Below are 14,502 nucleotides of genomic sequence, written 5' to 3'. Positions count from 1 at the left end.
TGTCTCCTGCTTAGTCTAATCGACTGTACGTCGCTCTGGATAAGAGCGTCTGCCAAATGCCAATAATGTAATGTAATGTAATGTAACTTCAGGAGCGGAGTTTGAAAGGTAAAGGTTCTCTCAGGACATGTCTGATGGAACACACTGGGGGGAGTTTTATGAGCTGCGAGCACAGTCAGGCCTCCTAAACTTGGAAAATCCGGAACAATCCTCCGACGTTAAGACCATCTGGGGACCGACTCGGAAAACCCCCTTCAGGAAAAAGCGGGGGTGCCATTCTTCCCAATAACGGAAAAAGAACCTCACCTTTCTGCTAGGGCTTCAAAGAGCACTGCTGGGCCGCACATAATGGTGAAAACTCCAAATGCCAGAGTGCAATAATGTGAGGTCTTTTTAAATATTCTTTATAAAAAACGTCAGTTATTTCCACATTTCTGTCTTTTTTCTGACGCACTCCCTACCCTGCGGCCGGTCAAAATGAAGCGTACAGTAGGTGTGCTTATATCATGTGTGAGACTGTTGTGTGCGAAAATCCCAGGAGATCAGCAAATTCTGAGATACTCAAACCACCCTGTTTGGCACCATCAATCATTCCACGGTCAAAGTCACTTAGATCACATTTCCTCCCCAGTGTAACATTTGGTCTGAAAAACAGCTGAACGTCTTCACCACGCCTGCAGGCTTTAAAGCAAATAGTTTCTGATTGGCAGGTTGAATATTTTCATTAATGGGGTGAATGCAAATATTCATTACATTACATTACATTATTGGCATTTAGCAGACGCTCTTATCCACAGGGACGTACAGTTGATTAGACTAAGCAGGAGACAATACTCCCCTGGAGCAATGCAGGGTTAAAGGCCTTGCTCAAGGGCCCAACGGTTGTGCGGATCTTATTGTGGCTACACCGGGGATTAGAACCACCGACCTTGCGGGTCCCAGTCATTTACCTTAACCACTACGCTACAGGCCGCTCCGATTTCACCCCATTAAGGCAAATCCTCCTCAACATCGCGGGTGCACAGGTCTACCTAATAAAGTGCTCGCTGAGCGTACACAGTGTGCGCGTCACTCACTGAAGTCTGAGGGGAAGCCCATCAGGTTGGCGATCTCGCGGGGGCTGAAGTAGCGCAGCCGCAGCCGGGAGAGCTGCTGGAGCTTCTGCTCGTCCGTCAGCGTGTCCAGGTCCGCGAATGCCGTCTCCACCTGGGAAACGGGGGGGGAACCGCCGCCATTAACGCTAACCGCTAACGCCTCCGCCCGACACACAGGGTAATGCTAATGCTAACGCCCCTACCCGACACACAGGGTAATGCTAATGCTAACGCCCCTACCCGACACACAGAGCAATGCTAACCGCTAATGGCTCCACCCAACACACAGGGTAACGCTAATGCTAACGCTTCTACCTGACACAGAGCATTGCCAACTGCTAATGGCTCCACCTGACACACAGGGTAATGCTAATGCTAACGCCTCCACCCGACACACAGAGCAACGCTAACCGCTAATGCCTCCACCCGACACAGTGTAACGCTAAATGCTAATGCCTCCACCCGACAAACAGACTAATGCTAACACCTCCACCAGGACACATAGGGCAATGCACATGCTAACAGCACCACCCGACACACAGGGTAATGTTAATGCTAACACCTCCACCTCACGAATATGGCTATGTCAATGCTAACCCCTCCACCCAATACAAATGGCAATGCTAATGTGAACGCCTCCACCCCGACGCACAGGGAAATGCTAACCCCTCCACCCGACACACAGGGCAACGCTAACGCTAATCCCTCCACCCGATACGCAGGGCAATGCTAATGCCTCCACCCGACACACACTGGGCTACGCTAATTCTAACGCCACCACAATAACCAACACCAGGAAATCTCATACAGACAGCAATCCCTTGTCTTCACATTCCGGAAAAGCATTCCATACCTTGGCATCCGTACAGGACTGCAGAACAGAGCCGGTTCCTTCCACATAGTGACCATATCTGGAGAGTCAGACAGAGGGAGACAGAGGGAGAGAGATGTTGAGCTACAACACACTTTTTTCCCCCGTTTCTCTTACCTTAAATTAGCTCATCGGTATCTTGCACACACACCTACATTTGTGTGGCAGCAGTGCAACACTTAAAATCATGTAGATACGGGTCAGATAAGGTTAATGTTTGCATCAACCATCAGAATGGGGAAACAATGTGATCTAAGTGACTTTGACTGTGGAATGATTGTTGGTGCCAGACAGGGTGGTTTGAGTATCCTGGGATTTTCACTCTAGACAACAGTCTCTAGAGATTGCAGAAAATGGCACGTAAAACAAGAACATCCAGTGAGCAGCAGTTCTGCAAACAAAAACGTCTTGTTCATAAGAGACGTCAGAGGAGAAGGGCCAGACTGGTCAACACTGGCAGAAGACCAATAAGTCTAAAATATAAGTCTAATAAATACCTAATAAAGTGCTTACTGAGTGTAGATGCAGTCCATATGCAAGTATATGACAGGTATACATCTATATGCAGGGATATGGCAGGGTGGTATATGACAGGGCGGTATATGACAGGTAAATATCTATATGCAGGCATATGACAGGTATATATCTATATGCAGGTATATGACAGATATATCTATATCCAGGTATATGACAGGTATATATCTATATGCAGGTATATGACAGGGTGGTATATGATCGGGCAGTATATGACAGGTATATATCTATATGCAGGTATATGACAGGTATATATCTATATGCAGGTATATGACAGGTATACATCTATATGCAGGTATATGACAGGTATATATCTATATGTAGGTATATGGCAGGGTGGTATATGACAGGTATATATCTATATGTAGGTATATGGCAGGGTGGTATATGACAGGTATATATCTATATGCAGGTATATGACAGGGTGGTATATGACCGGGCAGTATATCCATCCATCCATCCATTATCTGAACCCGCTTATCCTGATCAGGGTCGCAGGGGGGCTGGAGCCTATCCCAGCATACATTGGGCGAAAGGCAGGAATACACCCTGGACAGGTCGCCAGTCCATCGCAGGGCACACACACCATTCACTCACACACTCATACCTATGGGCAATTTAGACTCTCCAATCAGCCTAACATGCATGTCTTTGGACTGTGGGAGGAAACCGGAGTACCCGGAGGAAACCCACGCAGACACGGGGAGAACATGCAAACTCCGCACAGAGAGGCCCCGGCCGACGGGGATTCGAACCCAGGACCTCCTTGCTGTGAGGCGGCAGTGCTACCCACTGCACCATCCGTGCCGCCCCTCGGGCAGTATATGACAGGTATATATCTATATGCAGGTATATGACAGGTATATATCTATATGCAGGTATATGACAGGTATATATCTATATGCAGGTATATGACAGGTATATATCTATATGCAGGTATATGACAGGGTGGTATATGACAGGTATATATCTATATGCAGGTAAATGACAGGTATATATCTATATGCAGGTATATGACCGGGCAGTATATGACAGGTATATATCTATATGCAGGTATATGACAGGTATATATCTATATGCAGGTATATGACAGGGTGGTATATGACAGGTATATATCTATATGTAGGTATATGACAGGTATATATCTATATGCAGGTATATGACCGGGCAGTATATGACAGGTATATATCTATATGCAGGTATATGACAGGTATACATCTATATGCAGGTATATGACAGGTATATATCTATATGTAGGTATATGGCAGGGTGGTATATGACAGGTATATATCTATATGCAGGTATATGACAGGTATAAATCTAGATGCAGGTATATGACAGGGTGGTATATGACAGGTATATATCTATATGCAGGTATATGACAGGTATATATCTATATGCAGGTATATGACAGGTATATATCTATATGCAGGTATATGACAGGTATATATCTATATGCAGGTATATGACAGGTATATATCTATATGCAGGTATATGACAGGTATATATCCATATGCAGGTATAAGACAGGGTGGTATATGTCAGCTCGTACCCCTTGGTGAAACAGACGGACCTCCGGCAGGTGGGCCGAACGATGTCCATGAGCAGCGTGTAGCGGAGGAGGGTCTTCTGGGGCAGGAGGTACTGCCCCATGCCCCGCCCGACCCCACCCTCCTCTTCCTCCTCCTCCTCCTCTTCCTCCAGGTACTCCTGGATCCTCCGGACGGACTCGTCTGCGTCCTGACCCCTCTTCCTCTCCAGGTCCCGCGCGGTCTCCATCTTGTACAGGACACGCCCCTCCCCTGCCTCGTCACTGCTGCTCAGGCCCCGGGCGTGGCCGGGGGCGCGGCTGGGGGCGGGGTCAGGGGCGGGGTCCGGGGCGGGGTCTGCGGAATCAGGGAACGCCTCCAGGATCTGGCGTAAGGGGAGAAAGGAAGTCGCCTGTGAGAACCTCCTCGGTCTCAACATCATCATCATCATCATCATCATCATCACCATCACCACCATCATCATCATCACCACCATCATCATCATCATCATCACCATCATCATCATCATCATCATCACCATCATCATCATCCACGAGGGTGGATCCCAGTTCAATCATTTCAGGAAAATGGACCCAGAGTTCTATTCTTACATGTAAACATAAAAACGCCCCGATTAAAAATGGAACCGACTTACAAAGCTCTATAACCCCCATACTGCAGGGGTTCCCCAATTGTTTAAAATCCAGTACATGCAAGAATATATTTGATGGGACATCATGTACCACAGATAGATGGCAGATATGTACTTAAATACAAATATTTACAGGACAGTTATCATATTACCGTGGATGTATTTTGCGGTATATTACATTTCCCAGATGAATGACCATGATAAGCGTTATTAATTACTATACGAATGAATGAATGAAACAAACAAACAAACAAACAAACGTATGAATAAAAACAGCTACTGCACCTCTGTTGTTGTCAGGAAGGAGAAGGACCCCGGCAACGCCCTAGCGATCAGGAAGTAGCGCAGCCTGGAGTTCGGAATCCCAAGCTGTTGATTGGAGAAGAGAAGCCATGTGACTCATATTACATCCAATAAGGCTTCGGCTCCAGGATACGGGGGTTGGTTGGTTGGCGGACAAACACATACACACACACAAATGAGCGGTCTGTCACTTCTATGTATGGGATGTTCATGTTTTAACGCTGAGGAGAGGTTACGCTAGCGTTTGTGCAATGTTATACGATTCTCACACATGTCGGGGAGAGGAGGAACTCCTGGTAGCTGTACCCACAATCCTTCAGGGTCTTTACCAGAGCATCCCTGAGCAAAGAGAAAGAGAGAGAGAGAGAGAGAGAGAGAGAGAGAGAGGGAGCGAGAAAGAGAGAAAAAGAAAAAGAAAAAGAAAAAGAGACTGAAACCATGATCACCAGGCACTGCACTGAAACTGATACCTCCTCAGACACAACTCCTCCCAGAATGTGGTTGAGACACGCAGACATGCAAACACATCTACGTACACGGCTCCCTGCCGCCTGTATTCAGCCGTTTCAGGAGCGACCATTAAGGGGTTTCACAGCAGCACAGGAAGAGAGGTTAAGACACGGGCTCGTCCTCCCGCGTCTATTCCAAAATGCTACGCCCCTGTACCCACGATGCAAAGCAGCAAGAGGCGGGACCCAAACCCAATCAGCCTCTAAAGGAACGGCGTGAAACAGAAGCAATAAAACTCTATTTCCCAGCAGCCCTTGTGGGCACGTAACCACAGCGATGCCTGTCTCCCCCAGTTACCTGGCGGAGGAGGTCTCGAAGCCCTTCACGTTCTCCAGAAGCAGGAACCGAGGCCTCTTGGCCAATCTGTGGAGAGAGGGGGTGGAGTCACAGGCACGGCACTGCTCATTGGCTAATCCACACATGACAGACAGGAGGAGTTAAAATACTGATAAAAGTAGAACAGGAAGGAACATTACTTTCTGTGAGTTTTTCTAAATTGAGAGCAAATCAAAATGAAACTGGTCCCTTTTTAAATCAGATAAAAAGCCTCCTCTCAAAGGTCCATTATGAAGCATGCACGCACACACACACACACACACACGCGCAGGCACACACAAACACACACAGAATGAAAAGAAGATGATTGAGAAGACAGATGTGATGTCTTTACCTCGGCAGGATGTCGAGGATATACAGAAAGCTTTTTGTTCTGGGATCAGACACATCACCTTGCAATCCAATTCTACAGGAAGGAGGGAGGGAGGAAGAGGGAGAGAGATTGGTCATGCGTTTGTGGGACTTTATGACCATGATTAGCTCATTAACAGAATCAAATGTTTTTAATGAAAAAACGTTTTTTTTGAAGTTTTATATTGCTGGGCAAGAAAAACAGAGTGAACAAAGTATCCAGTGTTTAAGTATAAAGTGTTTAACTGAATCACCCCCTATGCTGATGGAAAGAACATAACCAACTAGCTGTGCCCAGCTTGTAATAGCCGTCCATCTGTGAGCCATTACGGGTGATTAGCAGAGACAGACAGGGGTCCACAGGGCCCATCCTACAGGGGAGTTTACCAGGAGCCTACAGTGCCAACAGACTGGCACACAGAACCTTCTGGAAGCTGATGAACAACGGACAAAGGGGATTTGTACAAGGAGCTAAACAATGTGTACACATACACACCGGCACAGAGACAGACACACAGACACACAGACACACACACACACACACATATACACACCGGCACAGAAACAGACACACACACACACCAGCAGAGAGACAGACACTCCTCATATTTACCTGGTGAAGGGTTGGCACGGAGGGCTCATGAGAATCATGTCAAAGTCGAGCCTGTTGAAATGGTCAAGGGTCAGACCCTGGAACAAATGTGACCGCATGTAAGAATTAATGGGACTCCTTCAGAAGGGCCATTCAACAGAAGGCCACGGAAAATCACACGGTAGCAGTCAGCCGTACTGAACTTGCATAAAACAGTCAAACATCAACCCCTCATAAACAGCCTTCCATGGTTCTTCAAACATTCTTTGTAGAGTACGGAAACCTGCTTTAATTACGATGCCTGACCAGCAATCTCTTCCAAGTGTGTGTGAGTGTGTGTGTGTGTGTGTATGTATGTGAGACAATAGCAGTAATTAAGAGGTCTCGGAGTGTGTGACTTTGTTGAGAGCTGAGGCCTGAGACCTTGAGTGACCTCTAACACGGTGCAAACCTTTGCCCTCTTATACGATGGCAAGAGTATTTAAACCAGGACCATAACTGCAACTGTTCCACTTCCAAATGTCAATTCAGCCCTCACCAGTATGCAGTTACACAATCTCTCCCCCCTCTCCACTCCACTCAAAGAACACACACAAACACACACACACACACACACACACACACACACACTCTTTCGCTGTCACCCTTACACACACACACTCACACTCACTCAATCACACACACACACACACAAACACTCACACACACACACACACACACACACACACACACTCACACTCACTCGATCACACACACAAACACAAACACACACACTCACTCGATCACACACACTCACACACACACTCACACTCACACATAGTGTTTGTAGCACCTCTGCTGACAGGTGCTGACAGAGCAGACAACCTTTACTCAGCCCTCACCCCACCTCCCACCAGTTACTCTTTCACCAAAAACACCCAATTAAAGCCTCATAAAGTCATCAGTACAATTATAAAGGGGGGGCTAGGGGGCCATGAGGAAACAGAACCAAGTCCCATAGCAGCAAGAAAATGAGGGAGATTACATTAGAATTTAGCTAATGCCACAGATTGTTGTTTTTACATTTCATACCGCAATCCTCCGATACGGCCGCCTATCGTCACTGAAAATACGAACGTCTAACTCAGACTCCAGACAGCGTCCTACGTTCAAAACATTTCTAATAATAAACGAATAGATAAACAAACTGCCACTACCCACAAGGCATCTGCTTTTTGAGCAAACAGCAGTTTGTACCGTTAAACGTTTTGGACTGTGGCGGTAGGGAGACATCGATTGACCGAAGAATGGATCTTGGCCCCGCCCCAAGCACCTGAAGCAGCGAATCGGTTCACATCGCTTCGACAAGGCTTCACGAAGCTGCTTCATTAGGGGGCACAAATCCTGGCCGGAATGAGGCCCCTCCTATGCACTCAAAATGGCGGTCATATCTACGACCATTTCCGCTGATCTGAGATCGGTGGCTGAGAAAATATGAATAAATAAATACAAATACAATACCCATCATGCACTACACCAACGTTTCACAGGCAGTGCCCACACGGAATGTGCTATGAACCCTGGGAGTTGGGGTACAGGCTACATCGCTATAGGAAACCCATTCAGTCTTTACTTGCACTCCACAACTGCCACTGAGGACAACAAGGTCATGTCCTCTGTAATTTATTTATTTTTTTAATTAAAATAAGAAATATCAAAGATACAAAATGCTACAATACGGTGATGCATGTCTGAAGCTGGCCAAGTGAGGTTAAAGTTATAAAATGCGTAACAACACTACAATTCATATTTACATTATCACGGTCAGTCATAGCGTTGGCCCCTCCCCATGAATCGGCAGCTGAAACTCTCAAACCCTTAAATGTCCTCGGGGACAGAGGCCCAGGGGGCTTAAACCAAAACCTGCTTTCCCACGTCGGAGACGAAAGGGTTAATAATCAACAGAAAAACATTAAAAGCTCTTTCTTCCTCTTCCTCCTCCCTCCAGGGCTGGTACTCTTTGGCAGTTACGGTCTTATGACAGTTTTTTTTTTTTATATTTCAAAGATACTTTGAATTTTAGGATATGAAAGCGCTACAAAACAACAGCAGCAGCAGGAGGAGCGAAAGGATGAAAATTTAGCCTTCCTCCCCCGAGTTAGCGTTCAGCTAGCCCCGCGTTTTTACAGACCCACCCAAGAGCTGTTTTTTTTTTTTTTTAGAGGCAGATGTTCGCCATACGACGACGCGGCCCCCAGCCAATCAGGTTTCACGCTCTGAGTGAATGCAGCCGCAGTTCGTTAGTGGGTCACGCGAGGACAACCATCCACACGCTTTCTTAACCCTCAAACTATTCCGTCCTGCACAGAACCCATTAAAAACCGTCTTGCGGCCGGCCGCAGGTTAGGAGCGCCTCTCCACGCGACTCGTTAAACCGAGCATTTAAGGTGACCGCAGGTGTGGAACAGGTGTTGTGCTGAGAGCTTCTTGGAACTGGAGTGGGCCGGAGAAAGAGGCTCTCGCACCAGCGGAGTCATCTGCAACTCGTCAAACGAAACTGAATTTAGAGCAGCTGACGTAGCCTACTAACCTTCCACACTGCAAATAAGTCTGTCTCAGTAAGTCTGGTAATGAGACTTAACATCTAGTTTTTCTCTCAAGTATGAATAAGGGCTTATTTTCATTAATTCATTCATTCATTATCCTAACCCGCTTATCCTGAACAGGGTCGCAGGGGGGCTGGAGCCTATCCCAGCATACATTGGGCGAAAGGCAGGAATACACCCTGGACAGTCCATCGCAGGGCACACACACCATTCACGCACACACTCAAACCCAGGGGATTCGAACCCAGGACCTCCTTGCTGTGAGGCGACAGTGCTACCCACTGCACCATCCGTGCCACCAGGGCTTATTTTAAAACCCTTTAATGTCCTCACCAAGTATAGAGCCATGGAAAACATATCATATGCTCGACCAAACAGTCAAGCAGAACATTAAAGGGTTAAGCTACTGTTAAGTTACTTAACCTGTACAAGTGTCCAACCCCATTGGAAAATCCTGAAATGATTCAAGCTGTCACACCTCATTGGAAATGCTCTGTCTTATAAATAAGATATTAAGTCAAAATACAAGACTAAAACCCTTGGCTATTTTTGGGCGTTTTTGCGGTGCAGATGAGACGTGAACTCCCACTGAAGCGCACACGCGCGGCGTCGCCCACCTCGATGGTCTTGGCCCAGAGGGGCGTTTCGGGGAAGTTGTGGCGATAGACCTCGTTGGCCGTGGTGTTGACATCGATGGCGGCCGTCACCTCGGCTGCAACGCGGCTCTCTGCGGGGGGAGAAACTACAATGCCCATCATGCATTTCACCGACATTTCACAGGCAGTGCCCACACGGAATGTGCTATGAACCCTGGGAGTTGGGGTATAGGCTACATCGCTATGGGAAACCCATTCAGTCTTTACTTGCACCCCACAACTGCCACTGAGGACAACAAGGTCATGTCCTCTGTAATTTTTTTTTTCATGTTAATTTCTAAAGCCTATATTCAATTTCATTCTTTGATGGGAACATCAGTCGCAATTCATTTGGAGGGGAATGAATGACCTTTCTACAATGTACACCCAATGGAGTATATAACACATACAATCGCTTTTAAGACAGGAAAACCTAACTTTCTTTTATATGAAAAAAGAAATACATGAATTTGAAAGAGAATAAACACACAAATACATGAGTGGTGAGCCTTCAGTAATTATTGATTTCATCATCCTTGACGATGAATATTTCAATATGAGCCTCAGTGAAAGAATTAATAAATGAACATGAGCGTTAGCCTTTTGAAGAGCTGGCTTTTTTGGAACGTTTTTAAAGGCAGTGTTCTAGAGCAGCAGCGATTGTTACATCAGCATTAGAATACTAACGGCATTGCCTTCACACAACTGCCACCTAACATCCTATCAATGTTCATTCATTACCCTGCAGCAAAATAACTACTTCCAGCTACGTTCTCACAACAGTGTCCTGCTGACAGTACCAAGGACGCAGACTGAGTTTGGCAAAAGAGCCTTCCAGTTGTCTGCCCCTTTGGCCCGGAATGACCTTCAAAGAAAAATGAAACTGAAGGAGCTTATCTCGCGAAATAATTTTAACGCTGGGGTAAAAGGCATGGAGGAAAATTAAATGCAGGTCTGTAAGTGTTTTGACCCATAAGAGAGGTAAAGGTGATTATTTAAGGTGTGAAAAATAATCGTGTGTGCTTCATTGTGTAATCCGATGTGGGTTTTGCTTCTCCTCTTAATTCCTTTTTGAATTTTAAAAGATTCCTTTATTTGCACTAACGCAATGAATTATGATGTAATAATGCGCGTCTGTAATTTTGTGCTGTTCTTGGCCAGGTCTCTCTTGGAAAAGAGATTTCTTAATCTCAATGAGACTAACCTGGTTAAATAAGGGTTAATTAAAAATAAAAAAATAAATGGATGAATGGCTGGTGCCTGTGCAGGACCGTGCGCTTGGCTCGGCTGAAAGAGGCAGGGCAGCCTCTGGCCTTTGTACACAGATTCTGCTGATTTACAGGAATGCACACAAGTCCTCCTTCAGCCAACAGACTGCAGTCAGCTGAGCCTCTGATAGATCCACTAACCGGTTATTAACCCTGGTTAATGCATAACACTCACACACACACACACACACACACACACACACACACACACACACTCTCACCCATACACACACACACACACACACACACTCTCACCCATACACACACACACACACACACCCATACACACACACACACACACACACTCTCACCCATACACACACACACACACACACACACCCATACACTCACACACACACACACACACACACACACACTCTCTCACCCATACACACACACACACACACACACACACACACACCCATACACTCACACACACACACACACACACACACACTCTCACCCATACACACACACACACACACACACACACACACACTCTCACCCATATACTCACACACACACACACACACACTCTCACCCATACACTCACATACATACACACACACACACACACACACACACACACACACACACACACTCTCACCCATGCACTCACACACACACACACACTCTCTCACCCATATACTCTCTCTCACACACACACACACACACACACACACACACACTCACCCATATACTCTCTCTCACACACACACACACACACACACACACACACACACATGCAGGCATACACACAGACACACACACTCTCTCACCCATATACTCTCACACACACAAACACACTCTCTCTCTCTCTCTCACACACACACACACACACACACACATACACAGGCATACACACACACGCACGCAGGCACACACACACTCCGGAGTACACACACTCATCCAGATTTCACAACCTTGAACGTGGAGTAGAGTGACACCTATTGAGATGGACGTCTCAGCTCCACCAGTACCGGTCTGACCTCAGGAACAGAAGGGAAGTCTGAGCTGAACTGGCAACACGACAGGTTGAATAAGGTCACGCACGACAGCAGACAATCCACAGCACGACAGGAAGTGAAATGCCACTAGAAACTTCCGCAGGAAGTACTGGAGTAAGAGGGGGGTGGGGGATGTTAGATTAATTTCCTGTCGCTCACACACAAACTAGCACAGATGTGTAAGATTTAATTCTGCTCTGTTGGGCCTACACTGACACATGACTTTACTGGGATGGCGGTATTGTACAAAGGAACTAGACTCATAAATAAGAGGTTGCAGGTTTGATTCCCATGTGACATTAGAGCCCTCAGAAAAGGCCCTTCAAGGTACAATGAGAAAGATTTTTGTGTTAAAACATTATTCAATATTATTCAATATAACCGTTATGAATCCATTCCTATCATTGAAAAAGGCTCACTAACGCGTTGACTCACCCTCTGCTTGTGTTTATAGACCTTAAATTCGGGTTTCAAAACATAAGATTGACGGCTGGCACTCAAAACATCGTATAGCTGTACAATAATTCAAGCTCATTGAAAATTTCTAATTGCCACAGCCTTAGAAGTCCAAAATTACCTATTATACCTTTAAGCTAAATTGCTCCAATAAATATTAAACTGTTGCATGTAAAAGGCAACATAGCATCTGCTAAATGCCTTAATGTAATGCTATGCTCTCATTTCACCGAGAAACCCCAATCACACCTCAAATCAGTCTATTTCAGACAAAGACAAACACTGGAACAACAAGCAGCATTACGCGAAATTACATGGAATGACGCAGCATGAAAATTACCCTACAACCCACTGTGTTCTCAAGGCAGCGTATTTGAACTGAGCCGCGCGAGATTATTGTACGGCTCTCAGCGCCGGAGGTTCGGTCAGACACGGTTCGGGGGCGGGGGGGGGGCGGAGTCACAAAATGAGTGACAGGTGGAAGGAAATTAATTCCCAGGAGGACAGAGTATCATCACAAAGGCCCAGGACAGACATCACTTTCTGAGAATGTGTGGAGGAGGGAGGGAGGGGGTGAACAGCCATCCCTGACCGGGAACGTAGCGCATCATCGTTGCCATGGTGACCGAAAAGTAAGAGCTTCGCAATAATATTTATTTTCCTTACGTAGATCCGCAAGCCAAAAATGCATCACCACGCTTAATGCAAGGCGAGTCAGTGACAGCACATTTCTAAGGCATGCAGGCTACTTAGGAAATTAAAAGAGCCCCAGAACGCTCCACGCAGACATCAATGAGAAACGTTCCATGTAATATCAGGACTGCAATTGACATTTCAATGACACTTTCCCGAAAACTTGGCACAAGATCCTACCGTGAGCAAAGGGGTTCAAAATGTCATTATGTACAGCTCAGTCTATTTTTTAGACGGCTGCACAGTGTCACTCATTCAATGCTTCGAGCTGTCAAATGACTGCTATTAACACCGGATAACTTAATCGTGTGCGAGCTTTGTCTGATTATATTCAGCGGGAAAACAATTAGCAAACAATTACAAATGAGCAATATAGAAGCCACTATTAGCCACTATTCTAGCTATGTGTTTGTTAGCCAACACTCCACTGGATAGCTGATCTTAACTTGTTTCAGTTCATCGGGCACACTTTGTGACACCAGTGAGCCGGCTGTCTTATTTCAAGCATCGATCTAAAATGTATTCAGATATTTAAATTTCCATAAATATGGAAATATTGTTCAAGACGGAGTCCTGTATGCAACCTTGTGCCGATGTGGCAGATGCACACTCGCTATCTACGTATCGCCTCTGCGTGAGCAACAGCGACTTCACGCCAGTTCTTATCCGTAAATATATGCATACATGAAAGCAAATTACGCTACCTTTCAACGCATAATGCATCCCACCAATACCACTGTACAGTTCTAAGACGCGAAGTTGTTCCATGATTGCCAAACGTCCCGGCTAAGTGACATAAACACGAACACGTGTACTTAACGCTGTACCCTCCCCTAGATTTCCGAGTGCATGACAGAATGGTTCCGGTTGATTTTTAGTTCCGCGACCATTCACTGTTCCTTTTATTCACTATTTCAATCTAAAATCTAAAAGTGTAAATAATGTAATAGTACTATAAAAAATAAGTTATTTAACGTATGCATTTTAAATACAGATTGCAACAATTGCTAACTGCAGCCACGTTTTTTTTTTATGTCAAAAATATACGCTCAGTGAGCACTTTATTAGGCATTTATTGGACTTTTT

The 14,502-nt window shown here is 45.8% G+C and overlaps 1 protein-coding gene across 1 annotated transcript in view; it reads right to left on the bottom strand.

Annotated features, from left to right (window-relative positions):
• trdmt1 (tRNA aspartic acid methyltransferase 1) overlaps positions 1-14,270 on the bottom strand; it is a 15,248-nt gene extending 978 nt beyond the window's left edge. Inside the window, exons 1-10 of the mRNA XM_061240005.1 lie at positions 14,121-14,270; positions 9,975-10,084; positions 6,794-6,870; positions 6,164-6,235; positions 5,791-5,856; positions 5,253-5,322; positions 4,966-5,049; positions 4,052-4,413; positions 1,948-2,005; positions 1,077-1,206 (exon numbers count right to left, since the gene is read on the bottom strand). Coding sequence (XP_061095989.1) covers positions 1,077-1,206; positions 1,948-2,005; positions 4,052-4,413; positions 4,966-5,049; positions 5,253-5,322; positions 5,791-5,856; positions 6,164-6,235; positions 6,794-6,870; positions 9,975-10,084; positions 14,121-14,184 — 1,093 coding nt within the window. The 5' untranslated portion in view covers positions 14,185-14,270. The remainder of the gene's footprint in view (positions 1-1,076; positions 1,207-1,947; positions 2,006-4,051; positions 4,414-4,965; positions 5,050-5,252; positions 5,323-5,790; positions 5,857-6,163; positions 6,236-6,793; positions 6,871-9,974; positions 10,085-14,120) is intronic.
• Between the last annotated feature and the right edge of the window lie 232 nt (positions 14,271-14,502).

This window comes from Conger conger, chromosome 4 (genome assembly GCF_963514075.1).
Source record: "Conger conger chromosome 4, fConCon1.1, whole genome shotgun sequence".
Classification (NCBI taxonomy): domain Eukaryota; kingdom Metazoa; phylum Chordata; class Actinopteri; order Anguilliformes; family Congridae; genus Conger; species Conger conger.
This window is presented reverse-complemented; position numbering and strand designations above follow the sequence as displayed.